This window comes from Ctenopharyngodon idella, chromosome 22, assembly GCF_019924925.1.
Source record: "Ctenopharyngodon idella isolate HZGC_01 chromosome 22, HZGC01, whole genome shotgun sequence".
NCBI classification, from domain to species: domain Eukaryota; kingdom Metazoa; phylum Chordata; class Actinopteri; order Cypriniformes; family Xenocyprididae; genus Ctenopharyngodon; species Ctenopharyngodon idella.
The window spans coordinates 24703825-24724412 of record NC_067241.1 but is presented as its reverse complement, the minus strand read 5'-3'; the positions used below and the strand labels follow the sequence as shown (position 1 = coordinate 24724412).

General features: G+C 37.6%; 1 protein-coding gene across 2 annotated transcripts; it reads right to left on the bottom strand.

Moving 5' to 3' along the window:
* Positions 1 to 215: 215 nt before the first annotated feature.
* Positions 216 to 15407, bottom strand: ccm2l (CCM2 like scaffold protein). 2 transcript variants are annotated; one of them, XM_051879749.1, is made up of 10 exons: positions 15240 to 15407; positions 12807 to 12974; positions 12643 to 12726; positions 12344 to 12527; positions 10573 to 11204; positions 8873 to 9002; positions 6485 to 6548; positions 6008 to 6158; positions 3520 to 3658; positions 216 to 1413 (listed from the first exon to the last, which is right to left on the bottom strand). In XM_051879749.1, the coding sequence occupies exons 1-10, from the start codon at positions 15267 to 15269 to the stop codon at positions 1133 to 1135; spliced, it is 1863 nt and encodes a 620-aa protein (XP_051735709.1). In that variant the 5' UTR covers positions 15270 to 15407; the 3' UTR covers positions 216 to 1132. The 2 variants fall into 2 exon arrangements, with proteins under 2 accessions (XP_051735709.1, XP_051735710.1); XM_051879750.1 differs by lacking the exon at positions 15240 to 15407 and having other exon boundaries at positions 12643 to 12676; positions 12807 to 12925.
* Between the last annotated feature and the right edge of the window lie 5181 nt (positions 15408 to 20588).

Below are 20588 nucleotides of genomic sequence, written 5' to 3'. Positions count from 1 at the left end.
TTTTTGTTTTTGCGCACAAAAAGTATTCTTGTCACTTCATAACATTAAGGTTGAACCACTGCAGTCACATGGACTGTTTTAACAATGTCTTTAGTACCTTTCTGGACCTTGAAAGTGGTGGTTATATTGCTGTCTATGGAGGAGTCAGAAAGCTCTCTGATTTCATCAAAAATACAGGTTTGGAACGACAAGAGGGTGAGTAATTAATGACAGAATTTTCATTTTTGGGTGAACTAACTCTTTAATGTGTCTTTTCAACAAACATTTTAGGTATATATATCACAATATTTTACATTGTTTTACAATTATAACAGTGAAAGTCTCCAAATTAGCCCTTTTTTGAGTCAAGGCTGTCAGAGTGAAAGTCTAAATAATTTAATAATAATGTAAGGGCCCTCCATCTGACTCAATGACTAGGCTATTCCACAGAGGATCTTAGTTGACCCCTTGTCACAGGGCATGGGACAAGTGTTCCCAGCTGTCCCCCGCTGGTTTGAGTACTAAGATTATTTGGGTGTGAGAAGAGGTTTAACTTTAATCTAAACCCTGTCTGGCCCTGTTCTTCTGCCCGGTTTCATTACATAACAAACGTTTAGCCTGACAGATGTATGTGCCATTCTGATAACCCCCAATCCTGGGCGCAGCGCCCATCAACTGTCTGTGGTTGGCATAGATAAAAGGGCAGCGAGAGGAAGGGCATCAGATTGTGGCAAGGTGATGGCGTCACTGGAAAGATTGTCAAGGCTGAGTTATTCTCCCTGCAGACAGCAGCCATAGTCAATGACCCTCCGGCTCCAGCAGATTACTGTGTACTGTACACAGAGTGGGAATAAACTCTTCATCATTATAATATTATTCTCATTTTCTTCTTTTATGTCTAAGTGACCTTTTCTCCAAATAATGTGTCATTTTTAATGTTCTTTTGAGGCATTTCCTCACTGCACTGAAGCTCTTTTTGTAAATCATTCACATAGAACATAAACAAACTTGCATGCAAATAATATGCAAATTTACAGATGCAAATCTGATGCAAAGACATTTTTCATCAACAGCAACTTAGTCGGCAAATAAAGTGCACATATACTGTAAATGTTTAACTATTTGAAATTTCTCTCAGTTCTTTCTGTATGTTTCACAGGTAATAGTCCTCCTCTTCTATGTCTCCATTCCCCTCCTCAAAGCCCAGAGCCTCAATGTTGTGTGTGATGTCATCAATTCTGCGGTTAAAGTCCTGGGAACTGGAAGGGAGGGTCCAGCCGTCATAGCCACGGACTGCTGTGGCCGATGTGCTGCTCATGCTCCGCTTGATCCGGCCAAAACTGTCCGTCAAAATCCCACCCTCTCGGATCCCAATGTCTTCCAGAAATGTCTCGAACACTCCTACATCCTTATCTGGAATGAAGGGCCTCATGCCTGGTCACATGGGAGAGGAAATACGTGAGAAAGCACCATAGTTCTGTATTTTTAGAGAGCAGGAATTTATTGGATTATAATTGAGAATACTTGTGTTATAAAAATGTTAAAAAGTAATACGCTCCATCTACTCAATAAAATTGTAGCGACAGATTACAAGCAATATTATTAATTAAATTCAACATATAAGAATTGAGTTAGAATTAATCAAATGAATGCCTTAAGTCATTCACTTAAAATGTATAAAATTAGCAAACACCATTACAAAAGCCACAAACTGACATAATAAGCAAAGAGTCAAACTGGCCAACTAAACGAAACACTGATTACCATAATGGTACCAAACATTTTCAATAAAATCAACATCGATATCTAAACCTCTGTTAATTCTTGTGTTTCTCTTTCCTTCAGTGATTCTGCTTGTTATCATCAGGTGTCTTCAATGTTGGCAATAAAAAATAAAAAGTTCTTAATTCATCTTTGACGTCTGTCTGTTATTCAGATATTTTAGTTTAAATTTTACTAATTTTAAATGGATGACAATTAAGGAAAAAATTTGATTAATTCTAACTCAATTCTATTTGGTGAATTTAATTAATAATATTGCTTGTAATCTGTTGCCAAAATTTTATGTAGTAGATATAGCGTATTACTTTTTAAAGTGACACTTTTTTTTTCTCGAACTGTTTTCAACATTGATAATAATAAAAAATGTTTCTTGTGGCTCAAATCAGCATATTAGAATGATTTCTGAAGGATCACGTGACACTGAAGACTGGGTAATTCAGCTTTGACATCACAGGAATAAATTACATTTTAACATACATTAAAATAGAAAACAGTTTTTTTTTTAAATTGTAATATCTTTCACAATATTACTGTTTTACTGTAATTTTGATCAAATAAATGCTGCCTTGGTGAGCATAAGAGAATTATGAAAAGTAATGTACATATTTTTAGAAATAATATAAAAATATTTGTAGAATTTGTCATTACCTAAATCATTTATAAGTATTTTTATTTAAATATTTCATAATTTACCACATAATTCGATTACCCCATACTTAAGTTTTAACAAAACAACAAATACAACAGCAAATAATCCAGTGCAAATCACACACACACACACACACACACACACACACACACACACACACACACACACACACACACACACACACACACACACACACACACAAATACGCTTCACTTTATGAGAACTCTAGACCAGATAAACCTATTAATTCCAGCTTTTTCCTGTGAGAATGTGGCAGCATTCAGAAATGTTTGTGATGAATTATCTATTTTCAGCACTGCAACTACCCTAAACACTAACAATACTGAAAGGTGATTGCAGACAAAGCACAGACAGTCTCACACTAATTCAGACCAGTATTAAGCTGACTCAGCCTGTTGCTTGAGTGTCAGGTTAGATGAGGTATAAGTGGCTCACTGAGTGTTATGTAATTGTGTCTCTGTTGTACACATTTGCTGGGAGTTACTGTATCCTTTATCCACAAGGTGTTTTAATCAACTTGGACAACTTTGTGTCACAGTGGGAATTTACTGTACAATCCATTTGAATTATTTAATGACTCATTTTCTAAATATGTATAATCAGATACAGATGTATTTGGGATTGTAGTTATTTATAGTTGTGAATCGTGGTCATAGAGCTAATTATAGTGCGTATAATGTTTCTTTCCCACAGCGACTGGTGTTGTTTCAGTGAGTTTTGTAATTCTGCCATGCTGTTAAAGTGTGATGTTGTTGGAAATGCTGTTACACCATGACTGCTCCAGTGCAAGCCAGGTGCTCATGAATATTCATTAGTCTTCATGTTACTTCATGTCTTATGAGCTAATGATAGACAGCAATTACACAGACCCTGAATACAATGCCAAATCCGATAAATTGTGACTTTTGAAATATGACTTGTATAAAGAAAGGATCATTTACAGATTTCAGCATGAAATAAACCCAGTCGTACAAACAACAAACAAGCCCCTTGAGAATTTAAACAGGGACTCAAATTGTTCAAAGGAGGCAAAGAAAGAGAAAGACAGACAGAGAGAATTTTGTATTCTGTGTTTGTGTGTTTCTCACCAAGCAGCAGGAACTTGCGTGAGTCTCCGTAGAGTTGCAGTAGATCAGTGCAGAACTGCTCTATCGGAGCACCCAGTCTGTATTCTCTCAGGAACAAAGCAAACTGCTGAATCTCCTGAGGCGTCAGCTTACTCCTCAACTAACCAATGAGAACAGGGTAGAAAACAATACAACAAAACTATAAAACTATATAAAGGATAACTGCAGGGAAAGAAATTGTTCACCCCTGAATGAAAATTATGTTGTCATTTACTCATCTTCATGTAATTTTTAACCTCAGAAAGTTGCTTGTTTTCAGACTAGTCTAGGAGTATTGAGCTGTTTTAACTGAAAGAATGACATATCTTAAAATATGTCACTGTTATTGTTTTTTTCTGAAGATGCACACCAGTAATGTTTTTATAAAGAAACATTTAAAAAAGTTACTTAAATGTCCTAATTTAACTAAGGCCTAATCCTGGCTTAATCTAAGCCCTGTCTGTGAAATCAGCAGGTCTTTAATACTATGTACTAACATTTAAATTAATTAATACAGTGCATATATTGTGTACATACATGTTTTTAAATTGTACTTATGTTTAAGAAACCTGAATGTAATTACAGCTGTAATTAATTTCTGTAATTACTTCTATAAATATAGCTGTAAGCAGCAATTACGGGGCCAAGCACAAAAAGAAGGAACAACAAGTCATGCCAACATGGCTGTGACCATCAGTACAACTGCAACAGGGAGCAATTAAAGACCTATTAAGATCATTTTAGGCAAAATAGTTGAAAAATCATAAATACAGTCAATAATAAAGATTTACTGGTTTATTACTTTCGACCAATAGGTGGCGCTGTGACCAAATTAATGTGATACGGTCAAATGACACTCGCAAGGTTTAGTGTCAATATGTCAAAGCATTGCAGAGATACAGCCTCAAGAGTCATCAAGCCTCTACTTCGTTGCTGTGGTATACGAAAACGGTTTGACGAATCAACTTCAAAAAAAGTAGGATTTTAAGGAAAAACAAAATGGTGGACAGGAAGATTAGCTAACTATGGCAAATTTGGTATCTATGTTTTCTGCATGACCCACGGAATCTATTAAGACCAGTCTCATTACAATAGGACCATACAAAGTTTCGTAATGATACAATAAATCATTCAAAAAATATAGCATTTTTATTATAATACTGTATTGTAGTTAATGGCAATTTCATGATTTGTTCAATTATAACGCCACCAAGAGGCACAATCCCACCATTTTTTTATGTGTCCTCAGAGTGAGCTCATACATGTGTGTGTCAAATTTGATGAAAATATCTCATTTTGTTTGGAGTTATAGACATTTAAATGTATGAGATCATAAAAAATGACCCATGGATTGATTTTTTTTGCCAACCTGGGTTCCGGTTTCGAAGATATTCGCAATTGTTTTTTTAAGCTCTAAATCACCACATCGCACAAACCATAAGGCAACACCTAGCATGTTTGGTATCGTTGGACTTGGCAAGGATTCAGGAGTCTAATGATATGACTCCCGTGAAGACAAGTCAACCATATCAAAAGTTATAAGCATATTTAAAAAAATTCTCCACTAGGTGGCGCTGGTCTGAAACTTCTCAAGCTCCTTCAGGGCATTGTGCTGATGACCCATACCGAGTTTCGTAACGATATGCTAATGCGTTTATAAAATACAGCATTTTCATACAAAGTTCAAAATGGCAGACGGCCAAAATGGCCGACATAGGAAAATTGGATATCATTCGACTCGGCATGTCGTCCTGAATCTAATCTGATTTTTGGGCAAACCGTTGAGGAGTTATAAGCAAAAATATTTTTTGTATCTCCGGAGCAGTAGGTGGTGCTACAACAGCATGTAACCTCAGGTCATGCTTGTGATGACATGGACCAAGTTAGGTCTGAATATAATAAAGTGTTGTTACGTCTATTTTCGCAAGTGCTACGTAAAATTTGTTCTCATGTTATTCGAGAGTGGTTTAACGAATCGACTTGAATTCCATAACTTTTGCATGGTCTGAAGATGATCTGGTTCAGTTTTCGTGAAAATCAGAGCAATGGCTTAGGAGGAGTTACTGTAGAAAAAGTAGGTTTTTCTGAAAATTTAAAATGGTGGAAACATTTTCATGACAGAATATGAAATCATAGGGTGCAATCGAATCATCTTGAGCCAAGGAATAAGAGGAAAACAATTCATTTCTAGCCCTTATGGTTCAAAAGTTATTAACATAAACATGAGTGATAATAATAATACTAATACTAATAATACATTTTAGACTTAAAATTTTGACTTAAATTTCAGTCTGTTCCTCACACAAAAGCTTCTAAAGACACTTGAAATGGGCAAATGTTGTATGGACTAATTTTATGATGATTTCTCCTGTAGACAGTGTGACACTTAAATGGATTTGTAGGGATAAATACATTTTTTTAGTAGAACTGTCCCTTGAATTACATCATTTTATGTGTGTAAGCATCTTACAATGATCATGTACTCCTGCAGACTGGCATTACAGGGCTCAGAGTCGCTGTGTGTGGAGGCCAGGCTTCGACGTGAGTCATGGCAGGAGAGAGATGAGCTCTCACTGTAGTTCTCACTATAATACGGATCAAATGCTTCCTGTGAACCATCACTGTGAGGAGAGATAACACACATGCACGCCGTTCAAAAAATCTGATGTGAAAGAGCTTAAAAGCAATTTTTAATACCGCACACACCCCTGCTATCTCAAATATATCAAAATAGGTTTTAAAAAATAGGCCAAAAAATCAGACTGAAGCACATGTTAGTCAATCAAAAATGGTTGTGATGGGACTACCTGTTTGTCCAAACAATTATTTTTTAAGTTCTTTTTTAGTGACTATTTTTAAAATCAAAATGACCAACCTAAAAGAGGGCAAGAATGTAATGATAATTAATAAACACAGATTTTGTGATAATGCACAAACAGACACTCACTATGAACTGCAGCAGCTGAAGTCTGTGTCATAGCCATATGTCATGTCAGTAAGGCAGCTGTCACCTTGGCCAAGTATTGATGGGAGGGAGAAAACAGACATGTTATAAATTTGTGCTTTTTAAATGGCAACTGAAACTACACTGTAAAACATTTTATTGGTAAATGTAGTGTAGACATTGGCAGTATATATGGAAGCTTGTTTCAGTTACGGAATAAAACATTAAAGGTGCAATGTATAAAATTTGGGAGGATCTATTGACAGAAATGCAATATATTATACATAACTATGTTTTCAGTGGTGCATAAACACCTTACATAATGAACCGAAATAAAGTTTTTTTACCTTAGAATGAGCCATTTCTATCTCATAAACCGCTGGTCCCCCCTCCATGTCAAGTCGCCATTATGCGTTGTCATGTTTCTACAGTAGCCCTAAACGGACAAACACTCTACTGAGCGTGTTTAGTCACTATGTTGTTCTTCTTCTAAATCGTTCATGTTTTTAGAGGCAGCTTGCATCGTCACGTTGAATAAGCACGAAGTAGTAGTCGTCTGGTTTATTAGAAGCAGAGACCGTTCTTTGTCAGAAGAAGAAAACTCATTGCTTCACACAGGCTACTCTGCTCTCTCAGACGACGACATCTTTGTTTTGTGTCGGCCAGACGGCCACCGTAGCTTCTCCGAAAGGGAGGGGTGTGCGTCGTTAGTTGCAGTTCACAACCTCACCGCTAGATGCCGCTAAAATTTACACATTGCACCTTTAAAAGGCAATTGCTACTTTTTATCTCACAATTCTGAGTTTTTTTTTGTCTAGCAATTACCAGTTTACATTTCACAATTTTGACTTTTTTTCCTCAGTATTGTGAACATTCAAACTTTATAACTTGCAATTGCGAGGTTATATCTCACAATTCTGTTTTTCTTGTGCACTATAAATGTGTCTTTATATTTAATGAAGGTGTCCCTCACAAGGATCAACATATTTAGGGGTTCTTGGAATCAAAAAGTTTGAAAACCCTTGGTTTAGATCAGTGGTTCACAACTGGGATAATTCAGGGCGTCGCTAGACCCTTTTTACTGGGGCATAAGCCCCAGTGTAATACTGCTGTGCCCCACTAAAATATTACTGATAAATCCTTATGTGTCAATGAAGATTACATTATACTGACCTGAGAATAATTTTCTCTGCAAATGAATCTTTTGATCTAATCGGTCAAAGAGGTTTGAATAAAGGTCTGAAATTGTTTGCAATTCTGTTTGATTCATTTACTCACACACTGAATCATTTGCAGTGGGTTTTCACACCAAAATAGTAATGAAATATTTTATAAGTCAGAAAACAAAAAGAACACTATGAGGTAGATATTTACTTACAATACACTTGCAAATGTCTTCTATTGCTAGTCAACAACAACGCAGCTCTTTATTGCATAGCTTATGAACAACTCTATACTGCAGGTAAAGATGATTTCTTTCTTTTCATTTATATCCAAAACAGTATTTAAAGTCCCCCTGTAGTCAGTCATTTTATCTCTTAAAACGATGAAATACAATTTCGTCATGCCTTAAAATAGCTTGAACGTAACTACACCCTTGCTTCATTTAGTATACAAGGATCTATGAATATGCTAACTAGCCCCGCCCCCACTCACTCGCACGAGCTCAGAGATCCATCGGTCAACGTACTGAGGTAAACACTGCACAATGGTATCGTTTTTTCACAACGTCGGAAATATAACGGTAATTAATATGATTAGCCTTTTGCTTGACTATGTTATCAAACAGCTAATAATGTGTTGCTAATGTCACACAAACCATCGCTAGTCAGACAGCTGCATTCTAAAAATCAGTATCCTTAGAAATGCTTTGAACACCGTCAGTGGACAAAAGCATATAGTTCATCATAAGATCGTGATATACATCATGCACCCACTATATTGCTAAATCTACCTGATTTTTCATATCAACAGAAAAATATACCGGGAATATACCTTCGCTTGAGACATAGTTAATGATATGCTAAAGCCCGCCGGCATGTTAAAAACGCCTGATTCAGATTGTGCATTGGACATCTGCTCAGCGCCAAAATAGTTTATTATAAAAAAAGTAAACAAAATGTCCACAAAATCAATCTGCAACGTAATATAATGATTAATATAAAAATAATCTTCTATTCCTTAAGTCAATAAGTCTGTTTATGTTGCTCTCATAATTATACATGATAATAGCTAGTTGTATTTTATCATTTGTATTTAGCATTGTTTTTTCCGCTTGCTGTGACCAGATCAGCACAGACCTGTTGTTTATTTTTGTGTCCCAACCCATCAGTAGGGAACCACTGTTTTAAGGACATGTAAAGGTTAGTTACTAACTGGCTTGTCACTCACTCCTCTGCAGCCAATAGCGGTCAGGCATGGTGTAGTGATATCCCGCCCTGTCGACACATTCGATGGTCTGATGTCCATAGATGATCTGAAACATTTGACAGATGAGGGCGCAGTACTCCTCTGCAGCATCCTGTGTGTATGATCAATATAAGGAAATAAAAAGAAAATCAATTTTCTAGAGCTAAGCAGGGGTCCAGCCACATACATTTACATGCTTTCCATTTCTGCTATTCTCACACAGACACATATATTGCACACCCACAAAAGCAGCCAGACTGCAGTGTGGGTCAACACAATCCCATCCATATTAATGTCCGCAGGCACACACAGAGGCGCACAGATCACTGACACAGCATGTTGTTACATAAGTCTGGGCATTGCATCACAGGGGAGTCTACTCTGAGCGCGCTGTTTACATCACAGCTGACACAACTCATCTCGTCAGCACGGTCACTGCAGGAGCACAGCTACAGCTCACCGGGAGGCATTTATATTCCTGATGCTGACACCCACTGATTAGGACATCCACAGATAAAGTCTTTCTTCATAATCATCTTAAAAATATACAGCAATAATGCATTCATCCAAATGCCACAATAACAAGGTTTGAAAGCTCGTGTTGTCCATCTATTCATCCATCATTGCTTATCCAACCATCCATCCACAATAAATGCTGTCCATCCATCCATCCATCCATCCACATTAATGGCTTTTTAACCCATCCCTCACTTATTAACCCATCCATCCATCCATCCATCCATCCATCCATCCATCCATCCATCACTTTTTAACCTTTTCATCCATCCATCTATCCATTATTAACCCTTTCATCCACTGTCTATCCATCCATCCATCCATCCATCCATCCATCCATCCATCAATCAACCAACCAACCCATCCATTCATCCATCCATCCATCCATCCATCACATTTTAACCTTTTCATCCATCCATTCATCCATCCATCCATCCATCCATTCTTTATTAACCCTTTCATCCACTGTCCATCCATCCATCCACTACATATGAACTTATTCACCTTCCATCCATCCATCCATCCATCCATCCGTCCATCATCCATCCATCCATCACATCACATCCATCCATCACCATCACTTAACCCTGTCCTCCATCTATCCATCCACCCACCAACCCACTACATATGAACTCATTCCATCCATTCATCTTTCATCCATCCATTATTAACCCTTAACCCTTACATCCACTGTCCGTCCATCCATCCATCCATCCATCCATCCATCTATCCATCCATTAATAACCCTGTCCTCGATCCATCCACCCACTACATATGGACTTATTCACCATCCATCCATCCATCCATCCCTCCCTTATTACCCCTTTCCTCCATCCACCCACCCATGAACTTATTCACCATCCATCCATCCATCCATCCATCCATCCACATATGAACTCATTCCATCCATTCATCTTTCATCCATCCATTATTAACCCTTAACCCTTTCATCCACTGTCCATCCATCCATCCATCCATCCATCCACCACTTATTAACCCTGTCCTCCATCCACCCACCCACTACATATGAACTCATTCTATCCATCCATCCATTCATTTTAATGGGTTTTTAAACCATTTATCAATGCACATCCATTGCTTATTAATCCATTTACATTTATTGCTTAACAATCCATCCACCCATCCAAATTGTTCATTAACCTCACCCTGTTTTCCACGGCCAGTATGATGAGGTTACAGTAGGCATCAGGGCATGGCATGGGCTCCAGAGGATTATGGTTCCTCCTCTCCCAGCTGCCATAGGACTTTCCCCTCTCCCAGCTTCCCGTGCAAGCCTGCCTGCGTTCCCAGCTCCCACCTGGCGTGTGTTTCCGTTCCCAGCTTCCACCTGGTTTAGCTCCAGGGCCATGCCTTTTCTCCCAGCTACCTCCTACCACCACTCCACCTCCCCGATGCTCCCAGCTGCCCCCTACAGGTCTCCGGTCCCAGCTGCCACTCGTTGGCCGTTTCTCCCAGCTACCTCCGCACGGCTTCCGGGTCTGCCTACGCTCCCAACTCCCGCTTACGCGTTTCCGTTCCAGGCTGCCACCATCACTGCCGCCCCCTCCACCCCCTCCACCCCCCCCACCCCCAGTCCCACCTCCTCCACCCACGCTGCTCTGTTTGGGCTCATGGCGGGAAGAGAGCTTCCAGTCCACACCACAGATGGTGTGGCGGCGCTCCATGGTGCCCCCTGCAGGCCTGGGGTCAGTGTTGCTTATAGTTTGTCTGCGGCTCTCCAAACCAGTGGGCCTGATCTCCACACTGTTAACGGCTAGTACAGTGTCCACATTCAGACCTAAGAAGACAAATACATTATTGAAGAACCCTCCCGTCCTGGATATTATTTATTTCAAAAGCTTACTTTGGAAATTAAAACGAAAACTAACAGACACCTTCACAGATATATTGTCAATGCTTTATTTCTACTCAACCAGGACCTTAAAGGATTAGTTCACTTTAATGTGAAAATTACCCCAAGCTTTACTCACCCTCAAGCCATCCTAGGTGTATATGACTTTCTTCTTTCTGATGAACACAATCGGAGTTATATAAAAATAAATATCCTAACGCATCCAAGCTTTATAATGGCAGTGAACGGGACCAACGAGTATGAAGCTGAAGAAAGTGCATCCATCCATCATAAATGTACTCCACACAGCTCCGGGGGAGTTAATAAAGGCCTTATATTTTACTTTATAACTTGTTAAATATGGATATTTTTCTTACACTAACACATCGCTTCACTTCAGAAGGTCTTTATTAACCCCCCTGGAGCCATGTGGACTACGTTTTGCTTTGAATGGATGCACTTTCTACAGCTTCATACTCATTGGTCCTGTTTACTTCCATTATAGAGCTTGGATGCGTCAGGATATTTATTAATATTTACTCACATTATGTTCATCAGAAAGAAAAAAGTCATGTACACCTAGGATGGCTTGAGGGTGAGTAAAGCTTGGGGTAATTTTCATTTTAAAGTGAACTAATCCTTTAACAGTCTCACTTACATTTATGCATTTGACAGATATTTTTTCCAAAGTGACTTACATTCAAGGTATCGATTTTATAATTTCATGCTTTTTCATGGGAATCGAACCCATGACCTTTCCGTTGTTAGCGCCAATCTCTCAAACTTTGTTTTGTGTCTCAGACTTTGATATTACACCCCCATATTTATCTGCTACAAATAAATCAATAAATAAAGGTAAATAGGAAATATGCAATTAATCCTTAAAATATGTAAATGAATGTCAAATTAAATAAAAAGATTGCTGTTGTGACAATCCACTCTACTAAAGGAAACATGGATATATACAATTTTGTGCATTAATATATTGTTTTACAGTAATCAAATTTATTACAACTATTTACCACAATAGAATAAACAGTAGCCAGGGTAAACTCAGATATCTTTTGCATGTACAACTTACTGACCAGTTTTGAGCACCAGTAGGTGCAGTGCATCATCCCGCAGGTAGGAGGCGGCAGCGATTTCGTGTGTGGGGATTCTCAGCAGCAGTTTTTCATTGTCTCTCCAGGTAAGCAGCAGACAGCGAGCAGACAGACTGAGAATAGAGTCCTGTTCCACACTGGTCTTCAGAGGCAAAACCCTCAGCTTCTATGGATGGAAAGAGAGAGACAGAATGCATAACTTGCTGAAAACTATCCTTTAAGCCATCTTCTGAATCTAAAATCAACATTACAATGACTCTGGTTTGAGGAATTGCTCTCACCCTGGCTGTGTCCAGAAGCTGGAGCAGCTCGTCTCTGCTCGATGGGTTCAGGGAACATGACACCCATGTCAGGTGTCCCAAGAACTGTTAGTAACAATTACAAACATTCACAAAAGTCAAATATGAATGTGATCTTTTTGATATTTTTGCATTTTCAGACTAACCTTGACTTCCTTCTCCACATAATCATAGATGAGTCTCTCTGGGTGGATGAGGTAGTCTGGTGGATAGAGGGGGACTGTGTGAAGGGGTCTACGGTACACGCTGCCTTTGTCCGCCTGTCGCCGGCTAGATTTAGAGAACACCAGACGCTTTATTGGAGACACAAATCCCTGAGAAAGCAAGATATAAAGTGACAATGAGAGATAAAAGGTGCAATTATGAGGGTAAAATAGCAAGTATGAAATATAAAGCTGAAATTGAAAGAAATATAGTCATGAGTCCCATTATATCCTTTACTCTCAGGCACAAGCAAAATACAAAAAAACTCAGCATATTCTATTCAAAATAAAAAGGTCAGTATATTGCACTATTAAAGTAATATGATCTTTGTGTTAGTATCACTATGGGATCTGAAATGGTCCAGAATATGTCTTCACATATTGTCACATATTCCAAAAGTCTTCACTGTTGTGTAATTTAAGTTCACTAGCTTGACGTCAGCTTGTGAAAGCCTGTTTAAATCTGCTTTATGATGATGTAACACACATCAGCCTGCTGCTCCAACTGTGACATTATCAGCGAGACAGCTGTTAGATATGCAAGAAAGATTAGAGACAACGTGCGCTACTGACAATCTGCTTATTTATATGTGTGTATACGTGAGGAAAAGAGTGAAATATATAAGGAATGTGTAAAGCTGTAAATCAGTCACATCCTGCTGGTGACGACGGTGTGTGTGTTCACATCAGATGTGATCTAATGGGGCTTATTAATCATCCTGACTGCCACGTTAGTGAAAACGCATTCAATTCAAGAGAAGGCAATACAAAATAATCAACTATGTCACATGACTTCATCATTAAACTTAAACACAACTCTATTACTATCTTCAGCTACAATGTTTTTTCACAAAAATACATAATAAGCGAACCCTTTGAAGCTTTAATTGGCCTTCTTATACTGCAGTGTCCCATGGCTTAGAGGATTTGCAGTTTAATTAGTGACCCAGAAATAGAGCAGAAGCTTAAATATTTGTTATTCATTTCACACTACAATGTATCTTTGATTTAAATGTTTCAAAATCCTCAAACTTTAGTATTTTTTCCCTGATGTGATGAGCGCAGGATGGCACTGATGCTGTGGCAAATGGGCAGTTATCTGTGTGGGAAATCCACTGAGTGTCTGTTTAAGTTTGTCCTGCTGCCAGCGAGCTCCAGTCCTCTGAGACGACGCTTTGAACTGAGACGTGGCTCAGCACTGCAATCTCTGGAAACACAGTCTCAGAAGAATTGGTACCCGGCACACTGCATATTGCCATATAGGGTAATTGAACCCTCTCTAGTACACATTATGAGACCTTTGGGTAAATAAATAAATGTTTGTACTGTTTTTTTCTACTTAAAATGGAACATTTGCCAGACTATGCATCACATATAAAACAATGAAAGATAAAAATTTAATAAAATGTAAATACTGAGTTTATGTATGTGTGTGACAGAAAATTATGAAAATTATACACTACCATTCAAAAGTATGGAGTAAGTATTTATTTTTATTTTTTTTTAAGAAATTAATACTTTTATTCAGTAAGGGCACATTAAATTGATTTAAAGTAACAGTGAAGGCATTGTTACAAAAAAAAAATAAAAAAATTCAAATTAATACTGTTCTTTTGAAGAACCTTGAAATATGATGGTTTCCAATAAAATATTAAGCAGCAGTTTTCAACATAATAATAAGAAATGTTTCTTGAGGTGTAAATCATCATATTAGAATGATTTCTGAAGGATCATGTGACACTGAAGACTGGAGTAATGATGCTGAAAATTCAGCTTTGATCACAGGAATAAATTACATTTAAAACATTTTATATAAAACAGCTTTTCAACAAAATATATAAAACAGCTTTTCTAACTTTTCTAAACTTTTAAATTGCAATATTATTACTGTATTTACTGTATACTGCAGCTTTGGTGGACATTAGAGACTTATTTGATAGGAAACTCAGTATAAGTATAAGTATATATATATATATATATATTAATTTGTGCACATGAATATGAAAACATTTGTGTGGCATAGCAGATAAAGATTAGTGATAGAGAAGCGAAGGAACGATCTGATTGTCCCTGCAATAAGTGCGCTGTACGTTCTCAATAATTTTTAACAAACCGTAATCAACCGCCTGTTTTAGTGCATGGAAATGAAATTTTAAATGAGTTCTCACATTTGTGTCACTGGCACAAAGTTATCACCCATGTGGTAATTTTATCATATCATGTGATACACACACATACATGTAAATGTAAACATAAGTTGTCACATGATCAGGTTCACAGAGTATACGCCACATTTGACAACAAACAAACATCTATGAAATATTCCTGAATGTATATCCAGCTAGTTTCCATGTATAAAGTGACAGAACGACTTACCTTCTTGGCTCGCTTGGGCTCATAGTCCATATTGATCAGCCTGATGGCTAGCTGTGTGGAAGAATGTGTGTTTGTGTGTGTCTCTGTTTAGGACAGGCCCAATCTCCTCTCAGCCCTCTGGAGCCATGCAGGACTGTGCAGGAAACACACTTCCTGCTGGACAGGAAACTCCACCAGAGGCTGATCTAAAATTCCCAGCACCTCCACTCTCAAAGTACTGATAACACAAACTCATACAGTACACAAAATGGTGTTGCAAGCAAACACACACACACACACACACACACACACACACACACACACACACACACACACACACAATTGTGAATTGTGGGGACATTCCATAGGCGTAATGGTTTTTTTACTGTACAAACCATATTTTCTATCGCCCTACACCTAAACCTACCCATCACAGAAAACTGTGCACATTTTTACTTTCTCACAAAAACGAATTCTGTATGATTTATAAGCCTTTTGAAAAATGGGGACATGGGGTAATGTCCTCATAAGTCACCGTCTCTTTGTAATACCTATGTCATACCCATGTCATTATACAAATTTGTGTCCTGATATGTAACAAAAACGCACACACACAAACACACACACACGCACACACACACACACACACACACACACACACACACGTTTGTTTTGCTATCAAAGTGAGGACATTCCATAGACGTAATGCTTTTTATACTGTACATTCTCTCCCCCTACACTACCCCTACTCCTAAACCTACCCATCACAGGAAACATTCTGCAATGTTTTACTTAACATTGTTTAGTATGTTTTTAAAGCTATTTTAAATATGAAGACTCAAAAAATGTCCTTATTTCATGTTTACGTTGTAATACCAGTGTAATACCCATGTCATTATACAAATTTGTGTCCTCATAAATCACAAAAATGCACGCACGCACACACACTCACACACACACACACACACACACACACACACTACTAAAATAAGTGGACCAGTGGAACTAATGGGTTGGCACTGTGCAGAATGTCTTTCTAAAAACTTCACACACATTAGACACCTACAGTACGTAAACCACAGATTCATGAAGCAAAACAAATCTTCATTAAACCCTAAAGTACTTCTGGCAATTATTAAAATACAACTTTCAATTTTCATACAAGTTTCAGCTCATTGAGGACAAAGGTGAAGTGATTAAATGGGTTGTTTTGTATTTATTTATTTACCTTATCATTGTATTTAATTATTATTAATTTAATTTTAAGTTCCACTAATAGTAATAGGGTTTATTTTTTTGTGCTGAGAAGAGTCATATTTTGGTTCATAACAATTTTTCACCCTCTCTCTGACCCTTGTAGTTATGCGCAGCATTATTCAATGCACAGCATTATTACTTTTTAAAATAGCCAATGAATTTCGGGGGACTTTAACCATGATGTTTTTGCTGCTACAGTGTTAAGAAACAAATGAGCAATAGACTTGAGATAACAACAAACGGCTGCAAGTAGCAAAAGTCAGCAAACTAGTGATGCTCCAACATTTCAGCAACTAAAAATATTTGGCCAAAACAGCTGGGCTGTGTTCAGCCCGACAAAACATTGCAAAACATTTTTTTAAATGGAAACAGTGGTGCGTTGAACACCCTGTCCTGGTGATGCAAGAGTTGCAACTATGGCAGCTGAGAAGGCCATTCTTTGTGTTCTTTTTGAAGAATTGATATGCTATATTTTTACTATAAAACTCTTACGACAAACATGTCTTCTAATATCTTCAATTGTTGCGTATACCGAGCTGCAGCGGACACATTTGTAAACGACTTTACTTGGACCCATTGTGCGAGCTGTCTCTTTAATACAGTGTGGTTTATATGCGTATTGCTGCTGATTGGGCTGACATTTTTGACACACCCACCAAACAAGAGAAAACGCATCTCAAACCCCATTGCACAGGAAACATGTCGTCCAACCCGGAAACCGTAGCAAAACGTTATACACCGGTTAGAGCTTGAACGTGCCCCAGGTTTTGGTCAAAATGGTTTCAAAGGGTCATATTTAATTAGCGCTTCTCTAATGTCATGACATGTATTGACTGTGTTTACATTATTTTGTGCACACAACATGGATAAGCTGCAACAGGTGAACATGTCAGCAGTGTGGATGTACTTCAGTGTCACCCAAAACAATGCTTGAATACTTGAGTAGCATTATGTAAAATATGTTTGGCTAAAATATCAAAAAGTGGCTTATTTCTGAATAACTACTATGACTGGGTTTAATTTATCACAAGATTCTGAACAGCATAACGAGTTCAATCACACAATTATCCAAATTTAATTAATGAAACAGCAAACAGTTGTGAGTCACAAATGAGTAGCAAGTAAATGGTTGTGAGTAGCAAATGATTTCAATTTTATCAAACAAGTAGCCCATCAACAGTGTTGAGACAACAGCAAATGGCTGTAAATTGTAAACAAGCAACAGCACTGAGATGACAACAAACCGCTCTGAGGGAAATGGCTGCAAACTGTAAACAAGTAACCTACATACAGCTCTGCGATGACAGCAAACTTCAAGCAAAAGTAGCAAGTTTAGCAAAATTAACTCTAATAAATACCCCAAAGATGGAATCAAAGACAGATTTCTTGTGGCATGATGACCCCTTCAAGACTTGTGGCTATCTTTCAAAACAGCCTTGCCACAGACTTCCTTGACTGCTCCTCACAGACTGTAAGAGTATGATTATTATATAAATTAAGGGAATAGTAGAAATTATGTACTAGCTAACTGGTAGCATATCACAGATACTAATGAGTTGGAACACGCTTCATGAAGCTTCAAAACCTTTATTGTGAATCATTTGTTTCGAACCAGTGATTTGGAGTGCGATTCGGAGTGCTTTGTTACATCATAACTGTTTCAAAATGTTTTGAAATTTCAATTGTTCGTCACTAGGGGGCGATGTTCTCTGTGAATTCATGAACAAGTGTCTATATATTTCACCAGATCTCAGATCCATTTTTAAATTTGTGGACATTTAATGACACATTTGTATAATGAAAAGGAAAAGTTGTAGTTTAAAGCCTCTTAATGGTCTGATTAACCACGATCTCAAATAAAACACAAAACAAGCCCTGAAATTTAATAAAATAACACATATTATAAAGACATTTCATATTTAATGGTATTACATGATTTGTTAATTGCAATTTAATATATTATACCTTCAATAAAACATTTGCAATTGGTTTGCAAAAAGTGTTTTTATGCATGTTTTGGCTGCATTTACACTGTTCTAACCAGCAGGCGTCCCCAGTGAGTGGTGTTTTGTGCACTTCGAAACGGTGAATCATTTTGTGAAGCAATTGGTTCAATTGATTCAAAGTTTCAAAAGGCTTTGTTTCTATCATCACTAACTTTAAAGGGGTAGAATTCAGAAACACTTGTTATTAGTGACACCGGTGGTCTTTAAGTGAACTGCAGCCAGCAACTGATTGCACGCACTCGTGCACACATAACTTACAAGAGACTGAACGGCCCTGTCCCAAATGGCACACTTCATATGCACTTTCAGTCTTGCGGACTTAAGATGGCTTGTCCGGTAAGTCCATGATACCGTAGGGTGTACCATTTGTCATTTTAGGTTTCAGAAGGGTGCTTGTGAGTGCCCCCTTTGCGGTCAATATGCGCCCTCGATGCGCACTTTTGCCAAAGCATCAGTCAAAGCATTGTTACGTCACGAAAGTGCGGACTCGTAGGAAGACCGCGAGTGTTTAGGGTGCCATTTGGAACAGGACTAACATGATTCAAGGCCCCGATATACTCATGGCGAAGTTGTTTTTAATAACACAATAAACACACAACAAAATGACAGCGGTGAGAAAGCAGCAGTTAAGAAAGCATCTGATCATATGTTTTGGGAGCTCTGTGTCGACATCATGTTTGATTAAAGTATATTTGATAATCTAGATCGCAGGTGTCAAACACAAGGCCCGCGGGCCGAACACGGCCCACAAAGGTGTCCATTCTGGCCCAGGGGATGATCTGAACAATAATAAAAAATAAATCTGAACGGTTATTAGTTTTATTTTGGCCAATATCTATTCTGGACTTGCAAACTAACTGCTTTGCAGTCATTTTCCACACTGTCTCACTGTGTGGAAATATTACGAAGTCTGTAAACAGGACGTTAATGCAGCCACATGCTGAATACGGGCGCAAAGAGAAGAACACACATGCGCCAGCAGAGCAAATACTGTACCAGGCTAAGCTCACTGTTTGTAAAATATAAGAAGAAAAATATAAATATTGAATTAGGTTTTATATGAATGTAGCTTAGAAGGGAACTGTTTTCAGAAAAGTTTCAATCTCCGTATAAGTAGCCTATTTTATAAATAGGCTACTTAGATAGCCTAATAGGCTATCCGTGCTTTGTGTACAGCGGTAACCAAGAAAACGCGCCACCTACTGTTAGAGAGTGAATTTGCATTTTCATTCAGTCTGTCTGCTATTTTCGTTTTGTGCGGGAGTCTTGTGTAGCATAATTTCACAAAGCTGTAAAGTCAGACCATGCTGCTTTTTTTTCTGTAAATCTTGAAATTATACAATTTAATTTAAAGCAAAAACAACTGCTCATGCTTAAAATGCAATGGTGCCTGTATACCAAATGCCTACACATATTTTTGTTTAAGGCCAGTTTGACCTGTTATAGAACAAATAAACAACAAATAAAATTGCTTAAAGAAAAAAATTGGCAACCAGTATCCAATTTTCCCCAAAAAATTGGTATTGGCCATAAAAAAAAAAAAAATCAATAATAAAAAATATTAAATAAAACATTATTTTAAATCTAATAAAGTCTTTTCACAGTAAAAACAAATGTAGTCTTCAAAAAACAGCAGTGTGTTTTTTTCTTGCAAATTAATGTGTAGTTTCTGTGGTTAATATTAATGTAAATGTCAGCTCACTGTTTTTTTTTTTTTTTTTTTTTTTTTTTTTAAATAGGCCCGCACATGGTTACATTTTTTCCCTCAACCTAAAATGAGTTTGACACCCCTGCTCTAGACTATATAGATCTGGCTATGTGAGACTGTACTTTGAATTAATTTTCTTTGCATGACACATTACAGTACAGAACAGAAAGGAAGAGAGGATCTCGGGAATGCGAGTAAACATCACATTCTTTTGATTTTCCCAGCAAAAACATCCTGTGTCCTTCACATAAAAATCAGTCTACAGGCTTTCATAGACAACCTAGAAAATCAGGGAAGCTGTCCACACATTGGCAATAAAAAGCTATTAATACATGAAAATTCTAACATATATTCCCTTTAAAATAAAGCACAACATGCTTTTATACACCGACATTTAGA

Excerpts from the sequence above, each read along its gene's own strand:
- ccm2l (XM_051879749.1), bottom strand. The coding sequence starts at position 15,269 with ATGGACTATGAGCCCAAGCGAGCCAAGAAG. Across the intron at positions 12,528-12,642 it reads AGCTTCTGGACACAGCCAGG|AAGCTGAGGGTTTTGCCTCT; the intron begins GTGAGAGCAATT and ends TTCCATCCATAG. Across the intron at positions 6,159-6,484 it reads TTCAGCTGCTGCAGTTCATA|TGATGGTTCACAGGAAGCAT; the intron begins GTGAGTGTCTGT and ends CTCTCCTCACAG.